A 27,083-nucleotide genomic window follows, 5' to 3' on the forward strand; every position below is an offset into this window, starting at 1 on the left:
TGGATGGAGTCGCGCTTCCACGTGACATCGACATGAGGATGGGCTGTTGGAAGCTTGAATACAGCACGAATATTAGGGAATACCTCCCTCTTCTTTACAAGGCTAACACAGATAGGCACGGAAAATCAAACAGTTTTATTAGCACTCCATGGCAGAGCCAGAAGTGAGAGAGGAGGTATCTAAAACGCTGTTCCCAGTATACCAGCATCAAAATCCTGGTTTATCGGTTTGAAGATTAGATCTGGGAAAATGCGAAAGTCGGGGTAAATCGCCGATTTCTCTAATTATATCACGGCTTCCGGCTTCACGTGCAAGTGATCATCTTTCTGCTCCGTCTGGCTCAGGACGGGTATCTTGTACGCATCCTTGAGACCAGTGAGAGTAGGCGGGCTGAGCGGACTGGCATGTGGAGTGAGTCGAGGGGTAGAGCCGCCCTTGCCCTCGTGCTCTGTGAGGCCCTTCCGGATAGCAAGGACGGAGTCGGCGATGACCGCGTCAATTCCTTCGGCAGCTTGGAGCTATGGGACAATGTTAAAACAGAATCTTGATGAGGAAGCGCGACGTTGAATGCTTACCTTGACCTTCTCAGGATCATTATTCAATGTACCGTAGGACACGCAGACAAGACCAGACTCCTTGACTACGCGGATGAGGCGAGGGCAAAGCACGAGACATTCCGCCTGGGTCACTACTCCGAGCAAGTTCCACCGAGAGGCGAACCGAATCGCCTCCTGCAAGCTGCTGGCTCGGATATCCCCGACGGGGCTCGAACCGGAGTCGGTAAGAAATAATACCGGAATCGATGGTTGCTTGAAGGACAAGAGCAAGCATATATCAGGGTTGAAGCTGGAGAAGAGCATGTTGCGACCCTGGCCCATCTCGTAGACCTTGTTAAGGACTGTATCCACAAACGAATTTAACTCCACCGCGTATGTGTCCATCTCTTCCTCTTCGCTCTCATATAGCATGGGGTATTCTGAGAAGCGGGTTAGTTCTCGGATTCCTCGCTAACTCTGATCATCTGATCATCTGATAGACTTACTCAACTCCATATTAAACCCAACTGACTTCGGAAGCCTCTTGAACAACTCCTCTAATGTGGCAAATGGGGCCTGAATATGATTTCCCCGGCTATTACCCTTGAATCCTTTCTTTTTGAAATCACGAGTATGCTTGATTCTTTCGTTCAGCTCGAGGATGTCATTATCAGAGCCCCCAACGGACATCGACCGCTGGCGTGGTGGAGGATCGCTCGCCTCTTTCCCGGTGGCATTTAGTCTCGGAGAGACAGGTGTTCTTGTAGGGGCCCTGTCTCCTAGCTGAAGGAATTGTTCCAACGTCAGGGTATGAACAGGGGCGTCGATTCCGGTCTCGCTAACAAGGAAGTCGTGGTAGATGACGGGAACGTGATCCTTTGTGAGCTGAATATCAAATTCGACGTATGAGGCTCCTAAGTTGGCCGCTGCGATGAAGGACTGAATGGTGTTCTCACCCAGCTGCAGTGAATTCCGGCTGGCAAAGTTCTTACCAAGCCCGCGGTGTCCGATGAGCATTGTTGAGGTCATACTCTTCCAGTAGGTCTGGTCTCTATTGATTGATATGTTTGGGTGCTTAAAAGGCGTGATAATGAGAAAGTTGAAGGTAAGAGATCCGATCACGTCCAACGTATTCGCTGCCACAATAGGAACGGTAGAGTCGCCTTGGAGGTTGGTTCGGTGGGAACCGACGGCTGGCTTCACGCTCGATAACAACGCAACGCCGCGCCCAACAACCTGCTCTTTCGAACCAGCGTAAGTAGGAACAAGGTCGAATAGCAACCTGACTTTGCTTGGATCTGCTGCGTGGAAAACAATTGGTTCTGTTGAGATATTATCCTGAACTGGAAGATCAATGATCTCGGGTTCGCCATTTGCCCCGCTAGCGGAGACGACAATGGATAACGCCGTGTCTAGCTGGGTTGCGTGAGCATTCTCCATTGGGATTCGATCAAGATTCACAGCGTCGACATGCTTCCGGTTATCCATGGTACCCAGGCTGACCAAGATCATTGCTTCATCGGTGAGATACCGATGTCCAAATGACTTCACGGGTTCAGTATTCCGTGAGGGAGAACTCCCCGCCGAGGTTCCACCATTAGATCTCTTCTCCAGAAGGGAGGACTGTGGCTGTGACGAGGGGGAAGAAGTGACAGGTGGTACAGTCGGAACAGTCAGTACGGGCTCTGTTTCGGAGATCTCAGGCGCGGGCGTGACTTTTGCAAGGCATCTGGCTATATCAAGGTGGCCTCGCAATGCGGCGTGTTCCTTTGCTGTCCAGCCGGAAGAATCGAGTCGATTGAGATCGGCGCTGGCTTCAATCAAAGCCTCGACAACACTTAGCGAGCCATCGACGGCGGCTATGAAGAGAGGGGTCCATGAGTAGGTGTGTTCAGTGAGCTCGGTGTCCGCTTTCTGTTCGCTATTTCCCTTCAGCAAGATCCGAGCGCACTTTTCATGACCGAATCGGGCAGCAACGTGAAGGGCCGTCTCTCCTTGGTGATCTTGGTAGTTAATATCAACTCCGGCATCAACAAGAAGCTGGACGATATCGATAAAATTAGCTTTGACGGCCAGGGCAAGCACTGCGCTTGAGCGGGATATCTGCTTGCGGATCATCGCCTTGTCTTGAACTTGCCCTTTCCAATTCTCGGCCTTCAATAAGGCTTGAGTCGTTAAAGGATGGCCACCAACCACGCTAAGATGTAATGGCGCCCAGCCCTCATTATCCTGCCAGCGCGGCGCGTCAATTCCCTCGCCGACATCGAACATATCCCACGCCTGTAAGTGCTCAATGATGACTTCACAGACAACTCTGAATCCGTACTGGGCAGCGTAGTGTAGTGGCGTACGACCAGACAAATCTTTCGAGAGTAAAGACTGCCGTTGATGAGGACGGATATTGTCGAGTAAGTGCACAAGAACCGAGACCGCAGGGTCTGACCTATCCAAGTGCTGCGGTTGGTCCGTTTCCTTCACCACCGGACGAGGGGGCTGCAAAGTCGGAAGCGCAGCGGGTGTAATGTAATTCGAGGTGTCCAAGGGAAAGTCTAGGACCATTGAGGCTGACTGCTCAGAGTCCGTAGTAGCTTGGGCACGTCCAATTGCAATCACTAAGCGGTGGATGCAATTGCGCCGGTTGATATCATCTTCCTCTTCCAGGGACCCCACACGACCGAGGACAGCCGAAATGCAGGCCTTGGAGCGATAGTAAATGGACCGCTGGATAAGGCTCCGAAGAACCTTTGGGAAGATACCATCACCAGCGTCATCTGCGGCTGCCTTCAGATCTTCCAGTAATTCCAACAAAACGTGGGTGTCATCCTTGCGCAACGCCTCGTCGACCGTAAGAAGCGTGTTAACTGGAAGGTTCAGATTTGGGCGAGAGGGACCCCTCTTCAAGGAGAGGGAAGAGTGCGTCGAACTAGCATCGTCAAAAGTCTTCTGGTCGCCCAGAACAGAAAGCCAGTCATTGATTTTCTTCAACGCCTCAGAAACCTTAGTGGTGGACGCAAAGGGCAATGGCTCTACCTTTGTCTCAAGGTACTTCTGTTGTGCCTGGGCCCCAACTTTCTTATCCAGCTTCTTGGTGATTTTGTTGAATCCGCGGCGGTTAACCTCGCCATACCATTGTAACTTGCGAAACTGCCCTCGCAGTTCAAGTAATGCGGCCAGAAGGTCTTCCACGTCTTCCGAATCCAAATGACTCCCATCCAACGGCTGAGCATAGCGGTCCGTGAGGAGCTTCAAGCGGCGCGAGAAATCGGCATACTTCTTGTTGTAAAAATGATCAACATCCTCGAGGTTTCGGTCAAGGGAGTAGAAGAAGCCTAGATGGTGTTAGGAGGGCCGCTGAGCGGTCCAAAACGCGCAATAACCAGAGGGCTCACCGGCAAGATCTGCCTCGTGACCCGACTTTACACGCTCCGCCAGCGATTTGATGAGCTTCTTCAACGCTTTGTACCGGATGTAGGAGGAGCTCCACTCCGGTACGACGTTTCTGGGCAAATTTCGTCCAAACTTCATGCTTGTGGGAGTGTTTCAAACCCCTGCAGAAATATAATCCAGACAGACAACAGCAATATCACTTTGCGGCAAGTTTGCCCCTTGGAGGGAGGGGGAGCCTATGACTTGGTGGGATTGTCGAAGGTTGATCTCGCGTAACCAGCGAGTTCAAATAAAGAAAGAGAATTCTTGGGCTGGAGATTATAAGAAAGAGGGGCGGCGGATGAAGTAAAGGGAGGTAAAATTGAACTTTGAAGATGAGGCCGCCATGTGTCAGTTCTCAGTAGAAAGAAATAGAGGATGGTTATAGTAGGTGGAAAACGTGTGGTCTCCTCCAACTGGGTATATAAGCAGGCAGGCGACCCTCGGAGGGGCAAGAAAAGGGCTGCGCAAGAGAAAACAATGAGAGTAGCTAGTGACGATGAACGAGAGTCAGCACGTGGAAGATTGGCGAAAGAATGAAGCAGCGAAAAGTAAGATGCGGTCAACGCTTCGGAGGATGAGGATCAACGGCTTGGTGGACTGGGAGCGGGGATTCGCCAGGGGCCACAACCGTCAGCAAGCAGGGTAGGAGACCAGAGGAGTGGCGAAAACGGGAGGGCAGAAATTCCGAACAAACGGAAGATTATTATGATTATGGATTCGAGACAAAGACCGGAGCGGGAGGGGCGGAGGAGCATCCATGGATGGCTGGGAAATTCTCAACCCTGGCCAGGACGAACCAACGCTCGGCGTGGGCGGCGGACCGGCTCTCATTTGCCATGCTCTCTTTCCAGAGGGGCCAGCTGCAGTCCACAAGGACTTCTCACAGGCACTGAGTCAGGGAAAATACTAGGGGCAGCAGATTGAAGGGCAAAATCGAAAGAAAATAACAGTGGGATACCTTGCCAAAGATTTGGGTTCTGGCTTCCTTCTACTGCTGAAGGAGCTTGGTCGGAGCTCTCATCCTCAGGTTCTTCACAGAGGGAAAAAATAATCCAAGCCACAAACCAAGGGCAAGGTCAGGTAGAGGGCCAGATAGAGGACGAGCCCGTCTTTAATACTCCACGGCGAATGGTCAACGGCATTCTCCGGAGCTCTGCCCCCAAATTTTATATAGACCGCCATCTCGGAAACCTTTCATCATTCCCCACCCCCATGACTCTTGAGAGCTTGGATATTCGAGGGATCAGACGTGGGGAATACAGGCTCGTCCCCCTCTTCACCCCAATATTCTGCCCATGGCGGTTGTTCCCTGGAGGACGACTCTTCGGAGCATCGGAGCAGCCCGTCAACTCAACTCTTCGTCAGCCATGTCAAAAGGTTGAGTTGAGAAAAAGCAAATCAAAGGACCTAGCCTCTTGGCTTCGTCTCTCCACCATTTGTGACGTCGATGCAGCTCCAGCTCCCCCTCCACCTCTTCCCAGCAGACCGACACACGAATGAGGACACCGTATTTCCATTTCTCCAGAACGCCCTCCACATCATTCCTCGTGAGATTGCAGTGATCAGCATTTCATTCCATAATACAATCCCGTGATATCAAAACTTTGATGATAACAACCTCTGGACTTGGTCATATGAACTTCGAAATAGCTGTGTGATCGCTGTCTGGGGGGGGCTCCTCACATATCGCTGGAGCAAAGTGTTCCTGTCTATGCAATTTGACCGTCTAGTTGGATTCATAAAAAGAATTCTCATCAAAACCACCAAGATTAGGAGTAGAAAAATAGAACCTTGAACGCCAATCCAGCAGTCCCCGCCTGGCACGCCAAAATAAAACAGGAGCATCGACCAACGCGGGACAAAAGAGTTAAAAGAAGAAATTCAAAAGGATAAAGCGTCTACGAAAATAGAGCATTGGCTTTCGTCAAATCATCAAAGACAGACCCCTGTCTATTGCCCCGCCCTCTATCCCACCAAGGGCTTCAGCGCCTCAACACCAATTTCGAGCACGAGCTGATTTCGCGTCTTCTTGAGCATGTTGGTGAGAATTTCGACCCCTCCTTCTTGTTTCACGGCTTCTCGAGCCCGTCGCTCAATGTCTCCCGAGGCGGCACAGGTCAGATTCCGTATGCACGTCACTCCGCGGTGAACAAGGCCGTCATCTTCTTCCTGACAAAGGCCTAGCAAGAGTTGGACTCCGCGCGGCCGGTCCAAGATTCCGCCGATTACCGGATCGAACTCGGTCAACATAGCTAAGGCACCCCCAGCGGCTCGTCGAGTTGTGAGATCATCCGTGTCTGTAAGCGCAAGCAAGATATGCAGACGCTGTGCCGCCCGCTTGGTGCCATCGGCCATCTTGACAACTCCAGCCTCACAGGTCATGAGGTTGCACACTAGTTCGCAAGCGGCGCGCTGGATCAACGGATTCTTAGAAAGCAATAAGTCCTCGAGTTGTTCCCATCCATGCCGGACGATAGCCTCTGCCGCGGCCACATCGGGATGAGTAGCCAGATTCGTAAGCGCAAGAAGGCTCTCAAAAACCGGTAACATGTCTAGCGATTGCTCTGCTGATGAACTCGTAGTTTCGGGGGTTGTGAGGAGCGCAACCAACGGCCGGATGGCCGAAGTAACGTGGGGAAACCCTGAAAGGGGGAAAGCATGAGACGGATTGACGGATATCAGGATGCGTGAAAGCGCGTGTGAGCTGCTGCGGACAGTATTGTTGGAATTTGAACCAGAGCTACTTTGGCTTGCGGCTACAAGGCCCAGCAAAAGCTTTGCCGCGCCTTGCTGTGCCAGAGGTCCCCGCGACTTGGGGTTTCGGGACAGGGAAAGCATAATCTTGCTGATAAGGTCGTGAACAGAAAGCGCGGTATTCTTGCCACAAGCGACCAAAACAGGCATCACCCCTGCATCAATGACAGCGGTACAACGGGCCATGACATGATTGTCATCCTCGAGGACACTCGGGCTACTCTTCGGGGCTGGGGAAGCCTCAGCGTATGCCTTGAGTTGGGAAATCTTCATCTGCTCTTCGGAGAGGTTAGGAAGAAACTGAGTGAGATGCAAGATGATCATGAGCCCCCCGTAGAGGATCGATGAGTCGTTAGATTTAGCTTGCAAAGCCCTGATTAGGCTTCGCAGAAAGGTCGAATCCCCAGAAAGCTGCTCCTTTACCTCTGGCTTGACCGATGAATAGGCTAAACCCTCGATCGCGTTTGAGATATTCTCACCCTTGTGTTTCGACATCAGTTCCTTGAATCGGTCAACAAGCTCAGAGACATGGTATTGACCGCCTTGAGCCTTACAATGGGAAGCAGAGGTTTGGTCCTTCACAGATGCCCGAATCTTTGCCAAAATTACCGCCGCTAGCTCTGAACTCTGGTCACTGCCGTTCGTGAGTATATGGGAGAGCCAATCGGACAAATCCTTCGAAATAGCATCACGGCTTGTATTGCTAATGCAAGCAGCATTCAACAACTCAAGAACTGTGATTTCCATTCTGCGGCTCTTCGCGTCTCTTCCAGTAAGGGACTTGAGGGCGGCCATGAAGACATCGGAGAGGAAGAGACCGGCTGCGACCTCAGGAGCGACGGGAAAGATGGCAGCTGTTGCAGAGAATGCGACGATCAGATCACCAATGCGCGATTTGGCCAACTTAGCAGACACAATATTGGAGAATTGCTTTTGGCCAACGTCTTTGGAGGCTTCTAGATATTTGATCGTTGCTAGGGTAGCCTGACTCCGCCACTCAGCGGGAAGGCGATGATCCAAAGAGTTGACGATCACATCGAGACTCTCATCATCGACTAGGTCTCGCAGTTGATCCGCATCGACAGCAAGGAGGCGTGCAATACCCTTGAGAGACCGCCCATCCAAGTCGTGCCCAGATTCCATCAGCTTAGCGATGAACAGCTGGAACAGTTCCCGCTCGCAATGGATACGAGCATCCTCAGAGGGCCAAACGGAATGATCCAGAACAACAGTATCAAGACACACTGCCGCACCATCGCCCCTGTCGTACATATCGTCGAAAAAGGTGGTCACGGAAACTTGAAGCTGGCTGGAGAAAAACTGGCGCACGCTGGCATTCTGGCGGACCAAGCCCGAAATAATATCATCTTGCAAGGAAGATAGCGACTGGGCTTGATGCGACAGAAGTAGCTTTGCACAGTCCAACGCTACACTTCCTGGTGGGACAAGCCCATCCGTCTGCAGATAGCGGGCGGCATCTTTTCCCGCTCTTTCGTCTTTCTGGGTGGTGTAACGTCGGCAGAGATCAATTAGATGGTGGCCGTTTCCTTCTTCCTGCTGGATCTTAACCAAAGCGTCCTTGACGGCCAAGTTGTCCGGGGCGAGCGAGAGAGCCTCTCGGAGATTTCGCACGGCAGCCTGCAATTACATCACGACGCCCGTCAGCCACCGCCGCACGAGGAATGATGCCGGGCAACAGCTAAAAGCCACTTATAGGGAGGGATAACAGGGATGCGAATTAAAACTAATGCCACATACCTCATGATGACCAGAATCTCTCAGCTCAACAGCCTCTCGCGATAGGTGTACGGCGCGTTCCTCGCCCGTGGCGTGGACCATTTCAGCTTTGACTCCCGGATGGATACTAGATTGGTAGGTAAATGTGTAATCGGGTTTATTGCCCGAAAGAGAGGCAAGCTTTTCTAGCAAGTCGGATGGCCAAAAGGAGGTCCGGAAGGCTCGTAAGGAGTCGTTGGGGAGGGAAGACAAGGAGGATGGTCGCGGAGGGGAAAGGTGAAAGATTAACCCACACACTCCGAGACGGTAGACAGATAAAGGAAAGCAGTCATGGAGAACAAGAAGGGAATTTTGCCCAAAGACGCAAGTAAGCTGACTTGGGGAGGAAAAGGAGGACTACGAGGAGGTGGTGATAAATAAGGATCGAGCCAGGGACTGAGAGTTGCGCAGAAGCTCTCCGTCCGTTTGGAACCGCAGCCTTTTTTTTTTCTGCAGTCACCCAAACGATGGATCTTGTCAGCCGTCACTTTGACGTGTTACAGATCTCATCTCCGAGCGACAGGAATGCAAGAGATATACACTGGACTTGACCGAGTCGCAAACAGGGCTAAGATTCATTCGACTTTCAGCGCAGCTGTGATGATCAAATCCTTGGGGTTGATGGTGAGGGCGCACGGAGCCTTCCCTGAGACCACCCCTCCGTATACCGGCACTTTACTATCCCACGCGCCCGCCTACGCTTCCCCGATCTGGAATGCTCACAACATTCCCGTCTTCGGCCCTTAAATTCGGGGAATTTGATCAGAGAAGGTCGCCCACCACCCCCGTCCGCATCTCCCGTCGAATCATGTGGAACACGCCGTCCCCAGTTCTTGCTCGTCCCAATAGGGAGCTGAGCCAGGTAGACGATGTTGTTCGCATGATGCGATCTGATTATGATGTCGGAGCTGGAAAGCCACCGATCAGGAAGCCCCCGAAAACGCCATCAAACCAACCACAAAAAGCCCCCGCGGCACGTTGCTTTTCCCGTGCAGTCCGTTGAGGTCACCTTCCAAGAATACCAAGACTCCCTTTGCTTCAGGACCCAGGGTTCATGTCGCACTATTGCACCCCATTCTTGCAGCTTTCGGCCACCATAACATGCAGAAAGACCCAAGACAAGAACTGCAAGCTCCGTCCTCCGAGCACCCTTTCGGGGCGGAGGAGAGACTTCATCCGTCCCAGCGTGATGATTGCTTTCGAGGCTCAGTCAGGGAAGCAGCCTGTACAGTCAAAAAGTCCTGCTGCCGCACTGTATGCGGAATGGTTTCCGACTGGAAGCCTCACCGTCACCTGAGGAGGGTTCGTCGCATAGTCTGGATTAGGACCCAACAAACTGTGACTCGGAAGCTTTCCAACAGCCCGTCTCTCCTCCCCACACTTAGATAGCGCGTGCTGTTTCGACCACAGGGGCGCCAACTCTGCATTGTGCAGGGGGTGCCACTTCGCTTGTTCGCTGTATTTTCCCTCCCAATCGAGGTCGGGATCAAGTATCCCTGGTCTTTTACTATTGAAGGGGCCATTGTCGCCAAGTCCGCGTTATCGGCGCTGATATTGCTGACATCCTTGGCGGTCCTCCCATACCAAGGCCGTGCCCAGAAATTCTGGAGGATTGTCACCACAAACTTGAACCCCCGCAAATTCGAAAAAAAATGCAGCGTCACCCACTTCACACTAACTTTCACCGGGCCACCACTCCGAGCTCCGGAACGAGTTAAAGCACTCTTCGCTACATTAAACATCCTTCTTTAATGCTTGAGTGTAGATCACTCATCCCCACCCTAACTCGCCTTGGCCCGCCTGATTTTCGCTGTGGCGATGACGACTTGATGTAACTATTCTCGTTTTTGGCTCTTGCGCTATCTGCACCTGTGGGAACACGACCCCCGCTCATGACCGGAGTAATGCGTCCTGGGTCTGAAAGGGTTTCCGGGGTTCCTTCAAGGGCATAAACCTCGACCATCCATTCGTACCAGACTTTTCGGTCATCTGTTTGCCTGTACATCGTAACAACGATTTCGCCGTTGTCCGGGACATTGAGAGGAGTCTAAATGGCTGTTAGAATGGCGTCAAGGTGTTTCTACCAGGAGGAAAATGTTACCTTCAGCGGGAAGTAAATCGGGAACCAACTGATCATGTTCGCGCTCTTGCTGTCCATGGTGACCGGATTCGTAGAAAGCTCCACGTCCCGGTATAGGACTGTTTCGAAGTAACCCCCGAGGCCGTGGCAGACCCCACGATTCGGAACAGGGAATGCAAGGCGAGCCCGGCGCACATTGTGCGAATTGGAAATCATCGACGTTGAGGGCGGTTGCGGTGGTATATCCCAATTGGGGTGGGAGAATGACCACGCCGTTTGGACAAAGGGTGTAGGTGTCTCAGGTGGAAGTGTTGCAACTGAGGACCTAACATTGTTCACCGACTTGGGGTTTCCTGAACCAGCCTCGGGTTGGTTTGTTGAGAGGTAATCAATGGCATGCAACATGACAACATAAGGAGTCTCAGGAGCTGCAGGGTTCGAGATAGTTTGGTTTGCAACATCCGCATGCAGCTTTGGCGCGGATATTGGGGTAAGGTGTGCCGTGTAGGAGGCAGGGATAGATATTCCATGTACAGGGTTAAGAAGATGATTGATGCCGTCTAGGCATTCTGGCGAGAGCTCATTGTCTCCGAAAGAGCCTAAAAGCTCCGACACAACGATGTCAATTTTGGCAAAAGAGGTCTCAGGGCTCTCCGCACTGGAGCCTTCCCCGGTTTTTTGTTTGCCATCTTGGGGATAAAGGTGCTGATCTTCAATTCCAAGGGACTGTTCGACAGGTACTGTCGGCAAGCAGGGCTCGCTCTTCTGCACCTGCACACGCGGTCCATTCCAGGCACGCATGTCAGATTGAACGAGGGTGACTTTCCCGCCCCACAGATTTTGGTTGTGGTGCTGGAGGAGAACAAATGCATTGGGGTTCTTTTCGACGGCCCACAAATTGATTTCGACGCCTGCCTGCACACTCGCTTTGAGTGCTCGGGTCACCAAGGGCCCTCTCCCGGCGCCAACCACGGCCACGACCACTCGGCCATCCAGTCCGGATGTCGGCTTCTTCTGCTCCGCCCAATCCCTCAAGGCCTTTGCGATAGCTTTCTCATACCACTCATATTTTATAGGGTCTTTCTCGAATACCTCGTAGGTGATGCTTTCCAGATTGACTGTTAACGGCTGCAGTGGCGCTTGGAGATAGTCCTGGTAACCGACGCCAAATCTCTCAATAGCAGTCCGGGGAGGCTGGCGCTGTTGGAGATTTCTCATGTAAGATAGGTGTGGGGTGGGGTCATGATGCTTTTTGTTCGAAACTGCGGCCTGGGCTAGGCTAGGATATTCAGAGCCAGGAAGAACAGATGAATCTAGCACCGAAGTGGCCGTCTCAACACCTGGAATAGGGCCGACATCGCAGAGCAAAATCCATGGGACGGTCCGGAGACGCATAAAACGAGATATTAGAGACTGGTGTGCCTTTGATAGTACCGGGTAACCTTTTTGATTCTGTATAAATGTCGTGGGTGTGATGGTGAAGAGATGAACCGGTTCTGAATGCCACCTAGACTGAACACATATTGGAGGGAGATGTTTCGGCAATGACAGTGCTATCCCAAAGAGCTTAGCGACTATGACCTGAAAATCGTTCGAGAGATCAGGTGGATTTGTCTTACCTACAAAAAGCCTGGAATGGTATTTACAAGCTCTTCTAATGGCATCCCAGGCATCCCAAGTACCGAAAAGATCTACCTTCGGCGAACCCCTCTCAGGCTTGTCAAAGAACTCATCCCGAGCAAGCGGTGCCAGGTCTCCCATCTCATCTAATTCGAGCTCTTCGTTGTCGACCATGTTCAACCAGATGTGGAACTGAATGTAGGGGCCGAGACTGATGGCATCCTGGATTGCTCGTGCGTAGTGTATCAATCCCTCTGAATGCATTCCGTTATGGTGCAGTTTGGGACCCGGAATTAGTAGATAGCCGATGCCACAGAAGGCGGCGTAGCTGACCTCTAGCATGAAGACCTGGCGGGATATGTCCGCAATCAACGGATCAGGAGAACACATATCAATCCATGAACTAGTAACTCCTACTAGCTGTGACATTGCCTCATTTGGAGTCAAGTGGGTATCAGATGGTCCTAATTGTGGAATAAGGAGCGGTCGCACATTTTCTGTCGCCATCAGCGTCCGAGGAGCATCATGGGACACTGTATGTAGGCTCGAAAGATGGGACGAGAGGAGACTGAGCACCCGCGAGTGGAAGTGGGAAGTTGTAATAGGAGTAGTGAGCATATCATACTGTCAAAGGCGATTAGTAGTCACATTGGAAGTCAGAGCACGACATCATCTGCCCATACATTACTTTCATGGGCCAACTGCACCACTTCCGGGGTAATTGGCGTGGCACGTTTATTCTCATGTTGCCCAATGCAGAAGCTAGGAGGTATCCCTTCAGGAGGCTCCATTGCGAGTTTCAGAAAGTCAAAGGTTAGACCCAAAGGAATGATATAGAATGGGAGATTGGAGAGGTGGAAATTGAGGGATCTGGCACTCTGGAAAGGGCGCACATAGACGTGATGACGGAGTCCGAAGGAGTAGTACTAGTCCAGCATAGCGGTGTTCACCAAAGGAGGGTTATAAACACGGAAGTCAGTGACATTATTGAGAGACCTCGATTAAGAGCCAAATGGGATCGAATTGATACAAAGGTAGCTTCTTGAGCGGCGAGATTCTCATGCCGAGTGTAAGGGGCAAGAAGATACTTCTTCTCTGAAAGCAAGCTGTCCTGGATTTGCTCTGCTTGGGCTTGTTTTGTTCTCTTTTGGTGGGGTTGACAAACCACCCAAGGCGGTGAGGCCCGCAGAGGCAGCTGTGGCGTGGGCTCTTCGGCCGACTTTCCCAATCGGGGCGGATTTTTCTACCATCCCGACTTGGACTCGAGTGAATTTTTTGGCCGCCGCCGCATCTCGACCGACCTCGTCGCGTCTCTGTTCTCTGCACCCCCTCCCCTTAGTCGTCATGGTTGACCGACGTCCAGATTCAGAAGACGGTTCCCGCGCTAAACGTCAGAAGATGGATAAGTCTGGGACTGACCCCCGGGATAATCCTTATCTGGCTCATATGTACGCAGATACGTCCTCTAACGGCAACTCAAGCTCACAGGCTGATAATAAGAACTCAGCCTTTGCCAAGCTGCAGCGACACAAGACGACCGCTGCGTTGGCTGCGAAGGTTGAAGATGACGACTTCAATCCGTTTACAAACCGACCTTACTCGAGCAAATACTTCTCTATATTAAAAACTCGCCGCGATCTTCCGGTCCATGCCCAGAGGTAAGGTTTCTTCAAGCAGACATCCTGAAATACGGCCGACTGACTTTTGTGTTCTATCTCCAGAGATGAATTCTTGCAGCTCTACCAACAGTCACAAATTATGGTTTTCGTTGGCGAGACTGGTTCCGGAAAAACGACACAGATTCCTCAGTTTGTGTTGCTCGATGATCTCCCACAGGCCCAGCGGAAGATGGTTGCCTGTACCCAGCCCCGTCGTGTGGCCGCGATGTCTGTCGCTCAGCGCGTCGCCAATGAGCTGGACGTCAATCTTGGAGAGGAAGTCGGTTACAGCATTCGATTCGAGGACATGACAAGCCCCAAGACAATTCTCAAGTATATGACCGATGGTATGCTTCTACGAGAGGCTATGCACGACCCCGATCTTAATCGCTACAGCACTATTATTCTTGATGAGGCACACGAAAGGACAATGGCAACCGATGTTCTGATGGGTCTTCTTAAGGAGGTGGTGCTGCGCAGATCCGATTTGAAGATCATTATCATGTCTGCTACCCTGGATGCACAGAAGTTTCAACGCTATTTCAACGACGCCCCCTTACTCGCGGTTCCCGGCCGAACCCATTCTGTCGAGATTTTCTATACCCCCGAGCCCGAACAGGACTACGTTGAAGCTGCTATCCGTACAGTCCTCCAGATCCATGCCACCGAGGACGAAGGTGATATCCTCCTGTTCTTGACTGGAGAAGAAGAGATTGAAGATGCGGCCCGAAAAATCTCCCTTGAGGCCGATGAAATGGTTAGAGAGGCTGATGCTGGCCCCTTGAAGACCTACACGCTGTACGGCAGTCTTCCTCCACATATGCAACAGCGTATCTTTGATCCAGCTCCCCCTCCACGCCGCCCAGGAGGCCGTCCGGGAAGAAAGGTCATTGTATCTACCAACATTGCAGAAACTTCTCTTACCATTGACGGAATCGTCTATGTCGTCGACCCCGGCTTCGCGAAACAGAAAATCTACAACCCTCGTATCCGCGTTGAATCTCTCTTAGTCTCTCCCATATCCAAAGCTTCAGCGCAACAGAGAGCTGGTCGTGCGGGTCGTACCCGCCCCGGAAAGTGTTTCCGCCTCTATACTGAGGATGCTTTCAAGAAGGAGCTGATTGATCAAACGTACCCGGACATCTTACGGTCAAATCTTTCTTCGACTGTGCTCGAGTTGAAGAAGTTGGGTATTGATGATCTGGTACATTTCGATTTAATGGACCCCCCCGCTCCGGAGACGCTCATGAGGGCTCTCGAAGAACTGAACTACCTCGCTTGTCTCGATGATGAGGGCAACCTGACCCCTCTCGGCCGCCTTGCGTCGGAGTTCCCGCTGGACCCCGCTCTCGCTGTCATGCTCATTAGCTCACCCGAGTTTTATTGCTCTAACGAAGTTTTGTCCATCACAGCTCTCCTGTCTGTGCCCCAGATCTTTGTCAGACCGGCATCCCAGCGAAAGCGCGCGGACGAAATGAAGAACCTGTTTGCCCACCCTGACGGCGATCACCTAACTTTGCTTAATGCCTACCACGCATTCAAGAGCCCCGAAGCACAAGAAAACCCGAAACAATGGTGCCACGACCACTTCCTCTCCCTCCGATCCCTCCAGTCCGCTGATAACGTGCGGATGCAACTCCTCCGCATCATGGAACGAGAGGAATTAGAAATGATCTCGACGTCATTCGAGGACAAGAAGTACTACGAGAACATCCGTCGCGCCCTCTGTGCCGGATTCTTCATGCAGGTCGCCAAGAAGGAAACCCAGGGCAAGAGCGTGTACACGACCATCAAGGACCACCAGAATGTCCTCCTCCATCCTTCGACCGTCCTCGCTCATGACGCAGAATGGGTCCTGTACAATGAGTTCGTCCTCACCACCAAGAACTACATCCGGACAGTGACGGCCGTCAAGCCAGAATGGCTTATTGTAAGTTAATTATTGGCTCCAGTCGCCCTTGCTTATCTTTTTCTGTGCTGCGGATAAAACTAACAAACTACCCGCTTCCAGGACATCGCCCCAACCTATTACGATATCTCAACCTTTCCAAAGGGCGATATTCGCTCCTCCTTGCTCCGTGCCGCCGAGCGGCTCTCACGGAAGGAGAAAATGCGTGCTGATTCAGGGAAGAGGCGTTAATTTTAATTAGATAGCTTTTGTTATTACTATTATGGATTCTATATTCTAGATAATGCGTCAATGCCACCGCAATGCCTTGTTGTTTCTATTACGAGACATCATTCTTCTTTTCTTGTATGAGACGGCGTTGTTGCTCCGATTCTGTGCCGAGGCTAGTAAGTACGCTGAAACGGTACAGCGAGGGTTCCAATTATTTCTCGATATAGAGAGCAGCAGTCGCGGGACACAGGGCTTTACGGCGTCATAGCTAGGAATTGACTGGCTATACGAGTACTTCCTCTATTTCTTCGAAGTAGGAGAAAATACAATGCTAATATTATAGCCGTGGCGGATATCTTTCGTTATAATGTACAATCCTCTATCCACCAAACACCATAAACCACCATATCCAAAACATGAAAGAAAAAAGACGGAAGTATACATGTTGCGTCAACAAGGGGGATATGGGGTTCGGATGACTCGAATGACTCGAAAACACCGCGATATAGCAGGCGCTTGAAACTTCACGTAGCCTCGGAGCCACTAGCTAACTGAGGTACTGTTCCATCAGACCCAACACGTTCAGTTCGTTGGGATGGATTGTGACGGATCGCGGGCGCCGCGGGGGCGAGCCGGCGTTTTAAATTTGTAGGGTCATTCGAGATGGATAGAGGCGAATGTGACGCTGTTGTGGACTGGGAAAGATGGAAGACCATTTGTCTAAGTTGCGCGATTTCATTCTTTAGGGTGGAGATATCATAACTTTGGGATGCCATCACAATCCTGAAAGCAGGTGATATCTCGACGCCCTCTGAGTCCGCTGGTTTGCTTGGACCGGTGCGGTTGGAGTATTTTGGTAGGCTTCTGCCGTCACCTTTTGTTTGAGCGGGCATCGCACTGACAACGGATGATAGAGCTTGCTTGGCATAGACCCCCATGAGCTTTTGCAACCGATGAGCCGTTCTTTGCTCCTCTGGAATGGTCAAAGCATCAAGATATCCACTAACACTCTTGACGAATGCAAAACACATGTCGCCTACCGATAATCTTCCTTGCTGCGTCGGGGCTAATTCCGCGGCTTCAGCCCATCGGTTGAAGTTGGTGTCATGTTCGAAAACAACATCGGTTTGGTGCTGAGGGATGTTCTGGTCAAACCCACTGCTGACTGCAGCCTCGATGAGGACATTAGAAAGCTCAAATTCCTCACACGAGTCGCTCAGGTGTACCATCAATACTACCAGTCTCTCGACCCGTTCGAGCGGGTGGGCGGTTGTGGAGCCGATGAAGGCCAAAGTTCTCCTCAAAACCTGGATACCTCTTTCCCAATCTCGGCGAACAGTACAAAACTCCAGATACGCCATGAGTATAGCAAAATCATCCATACAACCGGCTGCTCTGGCACTCGAAAGGTATGCATCTGCTCTCTCAGGCTGGTCAAACCGAAGGCAAGCTTTAATGAGGGTGGCATAGGTGACTATATTTGCGCTGTGGACGGGAGGAACTGTGATTCGAATGCCATTGACCACCTTCTCCTTGTAGTAGCCAAGAGTACCCAGGTCAACCGGGTATCCTTTCCCTCGTAACATCTGCAAGAAGAGATCGAAGCCTTTTAGATCTTTGCTCTTGCGGAAGAAATTGAGGATAGTGATAATGAGAGAGGAGCTCAGCGGGAATTTATAGGGCAGAATCGTCTTGATGACGAGGAGGGCGAGGTCATTTTGTCGAGTTTTGGTAAATGCTAAGATCATCATCTTGAAAACATAGGTCCGGTCGGGATCTGTCGCCTTGAGGAGAAGGTCTGAAAGCCTTAGGAGCAGTTCTTCGAGCGACATTTGGTTGCTGAGATATAGCTGTGTATCCTGGCGAACTTGACCGTCAAGGCGTGTAGTCTCTTCCACCATGTCTTCAAGCCGGCGAACACTAATGTCGCGCGCCAAGTCGTCTATTGAATGAGCCGGATCCGTCTTTACCCTTCGTATTCTGCGTCGAATCTCATTCAGCTCGTTCAAAAGAAACGCGGTATCAATCTTCGGCAAGTTACTATCGTTGTCATAGTTTTGAAGAACGCCCATATAGCTGTGGGCCACCGACGGACGTAGTATGAGGCGAATAGCAAGTTGCTTCAAAGCGAGCTTCCGGATGACCTTCCCACGAATCAAGCTGGCATGAAGCCAGTCGGGTATCTCCTCTCCATCGATCGCCATCTCAAAATCATCCGGATCCTCCCGAGTTCCATTTTCCGACCGTAGTTCGGCAATAATCGAGCGCTCCAATTTTTCATGGAACCCAGGAGCGTCGGGTTTCGTGTGTTTACTCATGGAGTGCGACCATCTGCAGTGCGGCGTTGTTCTGGGTAATTGAATACTCCGATTGGTGGGTCTGGATATTGAGCGACATGGGCCAGTTTGGAGCATCCTCGGCAGAGAATGCTCAGCACTCCTTGAGGCCAGAGCCTCTAAAAGACGTTGCTCTTCGTCTATCAACTCCTTTACCTCCTCTTTCACCGCGGCGATCTTCTCCTGCCACTCAAGCCGGCGTTTATCCTTCGCCCGCGCATCGACCAAAGCTGCAGCGGCGAATATGCTTGTGTATAGGGCCGTAACTGAGTTGCCAATGCGCAGCCGTCGCTTACTTGCCGCTGATGCTGTCCGGGATGCCACCCCCTCCGCGGCGGTGGTGAGGCAGGAAACGCAGGCCGAGGTCGGGCCAACGGGAACGGTGCGGGAGTAGATGCGATGCATCCTCACGACATCCCGGTTCCCGTCGATATTGGCGACGATGTCTTCGGAATATGCGGGTTGGCTGAGGAGAAATCGGTCCTCAATGGCCGACGTCGAACGGGGAAAGCTGGCAGCGGTGCGATGACGGAAAAAAGCTGTTGTGCTTTCGCTGAAATCCAAGTCCGAAGTTGCTAGCTCGATGCAAACGCTGCAAACAACCCGAAACCCTCATGGGTGACCCCAGGGCTCCTCCGCATCATCTCTCTTGTGCAGCAGCTACTCTCTCGATATTCTCATTTTTTACTGCTTCTGTTCGGGCTTCCGAGCTTAGTACTGTCCAATCAAGTGAAACTAGTTGGATTTCAATTGATCATGTTGTTCGCGCTTACTGCCGCATTGCTAGCCCTCAGCGGCAGCTTCGTGAATGCCCACGGGTCGCATTCCAGTCCCGAGAATCCCTCCGCAGACTGGGCGACTCGGCACATGCAAGGTGGGACCCCTGAGTACCCTGCAAAAATATCGATAAACTTGCTCATGTTTGGGAATCGCAGAGGAACACCATATTGATACCTTCGACGGCGGCTCTTTCTTCACGCTCCACGACTACGATTCATCTGGAGCATGGACACCCGATGAAGTGAGGAAAACATACGGCATGGATGACGAATCCAATGCTGGCCTGACGGATGAGCGAAAACAGGAAGCTCTGAGGGAGGTCTTTTCGCTTTTCGACCCGGCCAATACTGGCTTCATCAGTCGCGAAAACTGGATGCGCTTAATCGCTGATGGTGTACAATTACCAGACTTTGGATTTGGACCGGGGCATCACGGAGACATCGAATACGAGTATGAGATTCATCATTTTGAGAAGTACCATGGAGAGGATGCGACGGAGGAGGATCTCAAGCACCCCGAGGATATCGAGCACTTCAAAAGACACGACGAAGAGGAAGAGGCGCAGGAAAGACTCGACCAACTTGAGCGAATGGCGATTGTCGTAGCAAATATCCCTGCCAAGTTCCGCCGGCAAGTCTTGGGCTGAATATGAGTAGCTTTGTGAATTTTTCATCTGCGCATAGGCGTTTGAGCATTTGAATCACCTGCTTTCGCTGTTACCTCGGAGAGGTATCAGGATAGACACCCTGTTGATGGTCATCTAGACTGGTCTATACACTATAGCTATAGATACCGCACGTGAAGTGCATTTCAAGTTCGTATTCGTCATGATCCTGTGCCGGCGGAGCCTTCGTGCCGAAATGACAGTCTGAGATCGAACACACAGTGCATTACCCCTGGCGCGAAGGTCTTGACATGCTCGACATGTCTACATTCGGCGGTAAGCCTGATGGCTTTCGGCTGGACGACGGACTCCGCCCAGCCTCTTTCAAAGTTGGCCGTTATTTCGTCCCTCTTCTCCGGAATCTCCTGGATATCGACATTCTCATGAACGTGCACCCATCCACCTTTGCGCTTGTCAATGATCTCGCAGGAACTGTGCCAAGAGTCCCTCGAAGACGGTAGGAGGCCCAGATTTACTTGCCTGATGCTTGTCCAATGTTGTCGGTGCTCCATGATAGACCGTACTTCACCCAAAATATCTGCGGCAAACCTGTTATCTCCGTGAAAAATGACCACGCGGTCTGAATCGCGAAGGGAGTCTACTAGGTCAGGAACTGGTATGTTCAGTTGCCCATCATTTCGCACTCTGACAACCCTGCAGCCCCATCCATTCTCAAGACATCCTCTCCGTAGCCCCTCTACGGACCATCCATTTACCTCCCAGCCCCAAACCCTCTTGACCCCCCGCTTCAGGTACGAGAAGACAAAGTACCCAATGCCGGCATACATATCGACCACAGCAACGTCCCCGACACCGTCTCCACCAAGCGACAGCTCATCCAGCCCTTCAAAAGTCGAGCCATGTCCCAGAATCCGCGCCTTCTCGGTGATATTCCCCCGCGAGAACATCGTATGCAAAGGCGCCCAGACCTGTGCAATCCCATTATTCTGTACCGTGCGCACCCAGAAAGCCCGTTTATAATCCGCTTCAGAGGGTTGCGCATTCTCCCCATACTCAGAAACCGTCGGCCCAAAATGGCCGTACAGCGGAACCAACCCCACAGGACTCCGCATTCGATTTTCCTGCCCATGCGACATCTGCGCCGCAATTGGTGCGTTCATGGCGATATGCGATACGCCAAAACGGCTGAAAGCCTTCGCGATGCAGGCGTATAGTGCCTGTCGCTGGTCATTGCTTAGGGTCTCGTGGAGTGAGCCCCAAGCTGTAGGGTGGGTGAACGCATTTAGAGGAAGAAGTAGCATTGGCTCATAAACTGTGTATCTTTTTGGGAGTAATGGTACCAGCTCCTCGGGAGATAGGCCGTGTTCTGAGAGCTGAGAGGGCGGGATGTGTTTGGCTATGAACTCCTGGATGCCTTTCTGTAGCGGATTGAGGTTCTGCTTTGCGAGGCGTTTCGAACCATTTTTGCGTTGATTCACTCGCGGCTCTTGAAGTGAAGTGGGGTCGCACTCCCCTGAATGAGTATTTGCCATCGGAGACAGTATAATATGTTGATGTTGGAAGGAATGTTGGTGTTAGATGGATTCTTGTCCACCATCTGAGTGGGCCCTGTGTATATATCCGTTATGGTAAACGCTTAACGACATATGCCATAGCGCCATATACATAAGAATGTCAGCCAATCAGCCAATCAGCCAAAATGACTTGCTGTAGATTTCCTGGCATTCGTTCGTAGGTTCATGCCGATTGAATGGTTCTTAGCTCCTAAAGCCACTGTCAGGATACAGGTGCTACGCAAAGTCTTGGCAACGAGACCGTTTTGAACATCGTGTCAGGTGATAGGCCGATTGTGTTGCCTCAGGCCAAAATGGCTCTGACCGAAACCCTAAATGGACAACTTTCTATAAAAACATCCGAAGCATTTCGAAAATTTATAAAATACGAATCGACTTCCGAGCATATAGGAAGATTCCCAATTCTCATACTGCGAGCCGTTGCCAGTGTTTTGTGAGGAGATACCTGTCTCCCAGGGTCGTCAATGACAACAAATTGGACATAACAACAATGTCTTGTCGCTTGAGTGTATAGTCGCCGAGTTGCTCGTGTTTGACATCGGCGAGCCTGCTGAACGAGACCAGTTGGACGATCAGTGCTGCAAGTCAAGGGATGGAAATGGTACGTGAGTACATGCACAACTTCTTCCTCCGAGAGTATCTCTATACCTCGAATCCTCCGAGTCATCTGAAGGGATCGGTTTTCTTGCTAATATGATTAAAAATGCTCCTAAATTCTCCATTCTTCTTCCGGGGTCTGCCTTGCTCTCTCCGTATTCTCAAAGTTCCACCACACAGATTGCTCCTTCCAAATGCATTGCACCTCCCGCCTGACTCGGGCTCCAGCTCACCCTGGCACCTTCCGTTCCCGGGTAACTTAAAGACCTCATTCTGTTCAAAAATAGAAGGTCCAACCCGACTCGGGGGGCGCCGGTGTCAGCAGTTGCGCCTGCCTAGGTCCACGGACGGGTCCACGTATTCCTCGCACCTTCCGGATTCGCAATCGCACCTGCAGTTTTCCCCGCAACGGATCTCCAGCCTAAGGGGTCCAGGGAGGGCTGCAGATTGCTCTTTCCATGTTGGACCCTGCTTTACCCAAGTAGGTGCGACCCTCGATTGTCCCTTCCTTCCTGCACTTGGTTGGTTACCTGGACGATAGTTGGCTCTAATATATGGTACTAGTCGTACTACTAGTACTAGTAGCAGTTCGTAGTTAACAGTCAGCAATCAGAAGTCAGCAGTCGAGTATTGTATCCAGTTCGGTCATCCTCTGGCCGCTCCTAAGATTCGCGGTTACCCGGGGAAGTGATAGGAGTAGGAATGGAGGCGATTGAGTTAATCATACGGTGTGATTTTACTACTACGGTACATCTGGAACCAAGGAGACGAGGTAAGTAGGGACTGGTCCTTTGTCGGATGTGCAGGTGTTGTGTTGATAACGTTAATATACACTGAGCGTGGGAGTGGAGTCATGATGAGACATGGCCCCGGTTGCTGCGGATGAAGCATGATACCTCGGGATCTCGGGAAGGTCTCGTGATTGCTAGATTCGTGGCTGGTGCAGGTGAGGCGAGCACGAGCTCGAACTGGGGACTGCAGTCTGTGTCAGGGGTTAAGGGCCCCATCACGTTCGATCTTTCGCTTCGGGAGACGGAAGAAGGTTTTGTCGTGAAAGAAGATCTAGAGTTTCGACAGGAGAATTGAAGAGTTTCAAGAATGCCAAGCCGGTAGTAGGATGATCAGATGTCGGGTTGAGGAGGATAAAGCCAATTTAACGTTCCCTATGTAGAAGAAGAGAAAATACAAATGAAGCCTTAAGTGCTTAATCAACATGTCCATGGAAAAAGGCCAGGAGGCAGAGGGAAGAGAAGAACATAGGTGGCTAGATACTCGTCATAAACGTATGCAGCATGTCTGCGTAAAATCTAGTCGAGAAGAATCCGTCTAGCGCCAAAATCACATCAAATCAAATTGGAATCAAAGAGAGCAAGATGGTTCATCAGTTCGTCCGGTCGTTTCGTTTCAGTCTGCGCGTAGGCGCTGTATCCGATGTTGTGTCGATATGCTTTCGGTCGTGGATGGCGATGGCTGCGTTCGCAGTGCCCAAAGGTGAGGGGGCCATGAAATAGCCAACTGCTCGTGTCTACCTATCTCGAGTACGGTTTGTTCATGAGAGCGATCTCGCGAGCCACGGTTGGCCATTCAAGCTCCCTCTTAATAGGCTGGTTGTTTTTCTTCTGCTGAAGCTCTTCCCACTTTAAAAGCTCGTATCTGCACAATATTGTTAGCTACCGATAATGTTCTAGGCGTTTGTGACGACACTGACACAAATCGTAGATGGGGCTGGATGATGACATTGAGTCTTCTTGCCCGGACATAGCAACTAAAGTATGTTAGTGGACGCAGAGGACCACAAAATGAGAGGTCACATACTATGCCCTGGGGAAAGACATATTTAGAGAAGACATAACTTCGGCAATACATATCGTCGCTGAGCGTGAGACACCAACTCGACAGTGAACTAAGGTAGCCGTTCCATCGGATTTTCCTTTTCCTGAACGTGGCATTAGCGGTGTGTGATAGGCGGGTGGAAGGCAGGAGGCATACGAATAAACTCCAGACACCGATCGAACTCTTGAGTCAAAGGATCAATACCATTGTCCTGGACTTTAGTAATGTGCATCAAATTTTCAGCACCCATTTTCTGAATATTCGACTCGCTCCACGAGACGGCTTCACCAATGCTGAGCACACGCCGAATACCGAGCTCCCAGAGCATGTCCGGATTGTTGGCGTGTGATAGATTTCCGAGGTACATATACGGTAGAATTCGGCTAGGTAAGGAACCATCGCAGTATTTGAACCAATCTGGATCAGCCGGTTGGTATTTTGCGGGATTCGCAGGACTCTCTTGGAGGACCTTTTCTTGCACATTTTTGAGGTAAGAGACATCGGATGGGTATGCAAAGAAGTTTCGCTTCTTCTCCCGGTGAAGCCAAAGCCAAGCTTCGCTCGCGGGAATCCCCTCGGCAAACATGGTGTAGGCGATGACAAGTAAAGAACTCTCCGTATAGCCGTCGGGGCAGTGGATGAGGATCTTTCGCGGCTTTTTAGGAGTTTCACTCATAGGAATATCTCCCTCAGCATCCATAAAGACTTCCGGACCGTCCGGATTGGCAAGATAGTAAATCCACCGAAGGGTGCTAATCAGATCGTGAATATCCCTACTCTCCCCGGATGGGGCCGGGAGGGAACCAGATGAGGGGAACTCCAATCGTTGTGGCTCATCTTCAAGGCGTTTGGCGAGGTTTGCCAGAGCTCGGGGTCCCGGAATATGTGCAAGGTCGTTTGCCTCGATCATCAAATCAAACGGTTCGGCAGATGGCGCACCAGAGACTCCGGCCTGCAAGAGATAATCTGGAGTAGGGCCTTGCCACACATTCTTCGAGAATTCAGACGCTCGAGACATTGTACACATTTCTATCCGCTCCAGCTGAACTAATACAATGTTAGGGAAACTATTTTGGAGGTTCAAAAGCAACTTACAGAGATCCACCACCTGGTTTGTGAGCTGGCCACTGGAGTTGACGGCTACAAGACTGGGGGCTCTTCGCTCGATGTCGGAAAAGGGACCTGGAATGCATTTAGTTCACTCTCCTACTTGACCGGCATGACATCCACACTAACATGACACAACAAAGGTATTGTATGATGGCAATGCCTGTTCCGAGTCGTGTTTAGCCCTCCAATAGTGCTGCGCCGCTGTAATACGACTGGCAACATCAAGGATATGATCCACAGTGACACCATCCTCGCCATAGACGACAATGTCGGATAACGGTGCTAGCTTCGCGGTTTGAATCTGAAAGTTGCGGACAGAGAATCCCTCCCGAGGGTCAACTGCAAGGAACTCCAGGCCTGAAGGTGTAAGAATGGCATCAGGTGAGACCGCCCCTTTCAGCCGGGATGTGGCCAAATCGCCTCCTACTTTGACGATTGTGAGGCCCCTCCAACATCTTGGAATGCGCCGGAGAGAGCGCCGCCGGTTGGTAAAGAACCCTACCTGCAAGTGGTTCTCGGGGTGTAGTCCGTGAAGCCAGGGAAACACCAAGTTGGGATCCGGTAGCGGTTGGGCGGCAGCGTGCTTGACGGCCGCTTCCAGTATCTCAATTTCTATTGAATATAACGGGGGTAGATCTGAGATTTTAGGAAACGCATCCGGTGGATGAAGAGGAGAGGATGCTGCGAGGCTGGCGTCCTCCTTTGGTACGGGCGAACTGGTCCGGGAGGGAATCGGCGAGGGTCCAGTAGGACATACAGGTATGTGTTTGTTGGGGACGGGAGATGAGGTTCTATTCAGGCTCACTGATCCAGGTGGTGGGGTGGAGTGGCGCAGCGGCGGCTGCTGCACCACTACAGTGGCCATACTCGAAGTCGCGGCGGGTATGTGACAGTATTGGTGGGGTCGAGATGGATGTCAATGGCTTGGGTTTCTAAGGATTTCAGGTGTGTAAAGAGCGGGCGAAGGATGGAATCAGGGCCGCATAATTTGGACGTGTCCGCCGCAGAGCCTGGCGCTTTCAGGGAATGTCTATGGAAAGACTTCTTGTTAGTTTTGGGTATCGCGCCATTGGGCTGGTATCATCGTACGGTCGAGCACATGTGGAGGACAACGTGATCACTTACTGGTACAAGGATCTCCAATGTCAGGTAGCCTATGCCAGCAACTAAATGTTAGCATGGTTTTGAACAATATAGCAGAAAAGCCTCGGCGAAATGAGAGAGGCGCGAGATGGAAGTGTTTTTGATGGTCGTGACGAGGGACAGCAGAGGGCTGACGGGGGTGGGGGGCAACTGGGCAGTGGTTCCAGCTGTACCCACCAGAGATAGTGGAAGACCCAACCCCACAGCGATAAGGGAAGCCAGCCAACGCCTGACACACAAGAGACAGAGCAAAGGAAAGCAATTGACGGGAATAAATTTAGGTTGAAAATACAGGAAGAAGAAGGAAGTGATGAAGAGAAGATATGTACAGAAAGCCGAGGAGTCCAGCTGCGAGAACGAAGGCTGAAACGAGCTGGCCGAGCGAGGAGAGAGAAATTAAAGAGCCAGCGAGAGGGACTGTCAGAGTATGGGGGTGGGGAGGGGTCACACACTAGCCGCTAGTGGCTCTCTTGGCCTCTCGGGCTCGAACTTGGATCCTGCCCCAGCTTCCAATGTTGGCTTCACCTCAAAGGTGCTTCTGGGCGATCATGACAGCTGAAATCACTCTCGCAGATCTTTCTGAGCTCGTGAAAAACCCAGCTCGGCTTCCGTCCTTGTATGACTTTCTAACCTCACTCGACGACGATGAGCGACCGTCCACAATCCCATTCTGTCCATCACATCACAGGCCCGCGGGCACAAATCCTTTCGTCCAAGGTCCAACCACACAAGATACGCCTCTCATGCTTCATAGGCTGCAGCCCTCGACGTCGCGTGTCTGATTCTCTTCTGAATCACACTATATCGCCTTGTTTGTGCTCCACACCACCTTCTCAAAAATTCCGGGGAGTCTTGACGCCAATGGCTCTGTGCTGGTCTTGTCGCGCCCAATAGGGGGTGCTGGACGCAAGTCCGCCCTGGTCTGGCTTGAGCTGTGGCTCCGGCTCTGGACCACCGACAAGGGGGTGCGAGGAGCGATCATCTCCCCCGTTCGACGAGTCCTTGTGTTGGAAATGTCCAGAATGCGGGCATTCCACAAAACGATGTTCTAGCCATCCGATTCAGTTTCCTCCCACCTTTAATTTTGTCAGATCGTGGTTGGTGCATCGGCCC

The 27,083-nt window shown here is 51.5% G+C and overlaps 8 protein-coding genes across 8 annotated transcripts; 2 read left to right on the plus strand and 6 right to left on the minus strand.

Annotated features, from left to right (window-relative positions):
• Positions 1 to 112: 112 nt before the first annotated feature.
• Positions 113 to 4,061, minus strand: BJX67DRAFT_389712 (glycerophosphocholine phosphodiesterase; the record flags this gene model as incomplete). The annotated part of the gene is made up of 4 exons (XM_071034541.1): positions 113 to 518; positions 576 to 976; positions 1,043 to 3,865; positions 3,926 to 4,061. The coding sequence occupies 4 exons, from the start codon at positions 4,059 to 4,061 to the stop codon at positions 285 to 287; spliced, it is 3,594 nt and encodes a 1,197-aa protein (XP_070883639.1). The 3' UTR covers positions 113 to 284.
• A 1,636-nt stretch (positions 4,062 to 5,697) lies between these two features.
• On the minus strand, positions 5,698 to 8,884 carry BJX67DRAFT_200610 (UNC45-central domain-containing protein). Its single transcript, XM_071025458.1, has 2 exons — positions 8,478 to 8,884; positions 5,698 to 8,357 (listed from the first exon to the last, which is right to left on the minus strand). Exons 1-2 carry the CDS (start codon positions 8,556 to 8,558, stop codon positions 5,931 to 5,933), a joined length of 2,508 nt encoding a protein of 835 aa, XP_070883640.1. The 5' UTR covers positions 8,559 to 8,884; the 3' UTR covers positions 5,698 to 5,930.
• Positions 8,885 to 9,861: 977 nt separating this feature from the next.
• BJX67DRAFT_200608 (protein arginine N-methyltransferase) lies at positions 9,862 to 13,082 on the minus strand. The gene is made up of 4 exons (XM_071025457.1): positions 12,879 to 13,082; positions 12,195 to 12,819; positions 10,597 to 12,128; positions 9,862 to 10,542 (listed from the first exon to the last, which is right to left on the minus strand). The coding sequence occupies exons 1-4, from the start codon at positions 12,984 to 12,986 to the stop codon at positions 10,225 to 10,227; spliced, it is 2,583 nt and encodes an 860-aa protein (XP_070883641.1). The 5' UTR covers positions 12,987 to 13,082; the 3' UTR covers positions 9,862 to 10,224.
• A 349-nt stretch (positions 13,083 to 13,431) lies between these two features.
• Positions 13,432 to 16,081, plus strand: BJX67DRAFT_360454 (DEAH-box ATP-dependent RNA helicase PRP43). The gene is made up of 3 exons (XM_071029778.1): positions 13,432 to 13,853; positions 13,917 to 15,783; positions 15,865 to 16,081. The coding sequence occupies exons 1-3, from the start codon at positions 13,540 to 13,542 to the stop codon at positions 15,991 to 15,993; spliced, it is 2,310 nt and encodes a 769-aa protein (XP_070883642.1). The 5' UTR covers positions 13,432 to 13,539; the 3' UTR covers positions 15,994 to 16,081.
• On the minus strand, positions 16,082 to 18,935 carry BJX67DRAFT_360458 (uncharacterized protein). Its single transcript, XM_071029779.1, has one exon. It carries the CDS (start codon positions 18,711 to 18,713, stop codon positions 16,497 to 16,499), a length of 2,217 nt encoding a protein of 738 aa, XP_070883643.1. The 5' UTR covers positions 18,714 to 18,935; the 3' UTR covers positions 16,082 to 16,496.
• Positions 18,936 to 18,967: 32 nt separating this feature from the next.
• On the plus strand, positions 18,968 to 19,824 carry BJX67DRAFT_200754 (nucleobindin SSP120). Its single transcript, XM_071025459.1, has 2 exons — positions 18,968 to 19,182; positions 19,244 to 19,824. The coding sequence occupies exons 1-2, from the start codon at positions 19,065 to 19,067 to the stop codon at positions 19,732 to 19,734; spliced, it is 609 nt and encodes a 202-aa protein (XP_070883644.1). The 5' UTR covers positions 18,968 to 19,064; the 3' UTR covers positions 19,735 to 19,824.
• An 89-nt stretch (positions 19,825 to 19,913) lies between these two features.
• Positions 19,914 to 21,454, minus strand: BJX67DRAFT_373669 (tRNA(Phe) (4-demethylwyosine(37)-C(7)) aminocarboxypropyltransferase; the record flags this gene model as incomplete). Its single annotated transcript, XM_071031432.1, has 2 exons — positions 19,914 to 21,199; positions 21,418 to 21,454. The coding sequence occupies 2 exons, from the start codon at positions 21,452 to 21,454 to the stop codon at positions 19,914 to 19,916; spliced, it is 1,323 nt and encodes a 440-aa protein (XP_070883645.1).
• A 1,698-nt stretch (positions 21,455 to 23,152) lies between these two features.
• pps1 (tyrosine/serine/threonine protein phosphatase PPS1) lies at positions 23,153 to 26,278 on the minus strand. Its single transcript, XM_071025460.1, has 7 exons — positions 25,953 to 26,278; positions 24,954 to 25,857; positions 24,813 to 24,899; positions 23,874 to 24,764; positions 23,700 to 23,820; positions 23,593 to 23,649; positions 23,153 to 23,537 (listed from the first exon to the last, which is right to left on the minus strand). Exons 2-7 carry the CDS (start codon positions 25,690 to 25,692, stop codon positions 23,414 to 23,416), a joined length of 2,019 nt encoding a protein of 672 aa, XP_070883646.1. The 5' UTR covers positions 25,693 to 25,857; positions 25,953 to 26,278; the 3' UTR covers positions 23,153 to 23,413.
• Positions 26,279 to 27,083: the final 805 nt, after the last annotated feature.

The sequence above is a fragment of the Aspergillus lucknowensis genome (assembly GCF_044049455.1).
Source record: "Aspergillus lucknowensis strain CBS 449.75 chromosome Unknown BJX67scaffold_38, whole genome shotgun sequence".
Classification (NCBI taxonomy): domain Eukaryota; kingdom Fungi; phylum Ascomycota; class Eurotiomycetes; order Eurotiales; family Aspergillaceae; genus Aspergillus; species Aspergillus lucknowensis.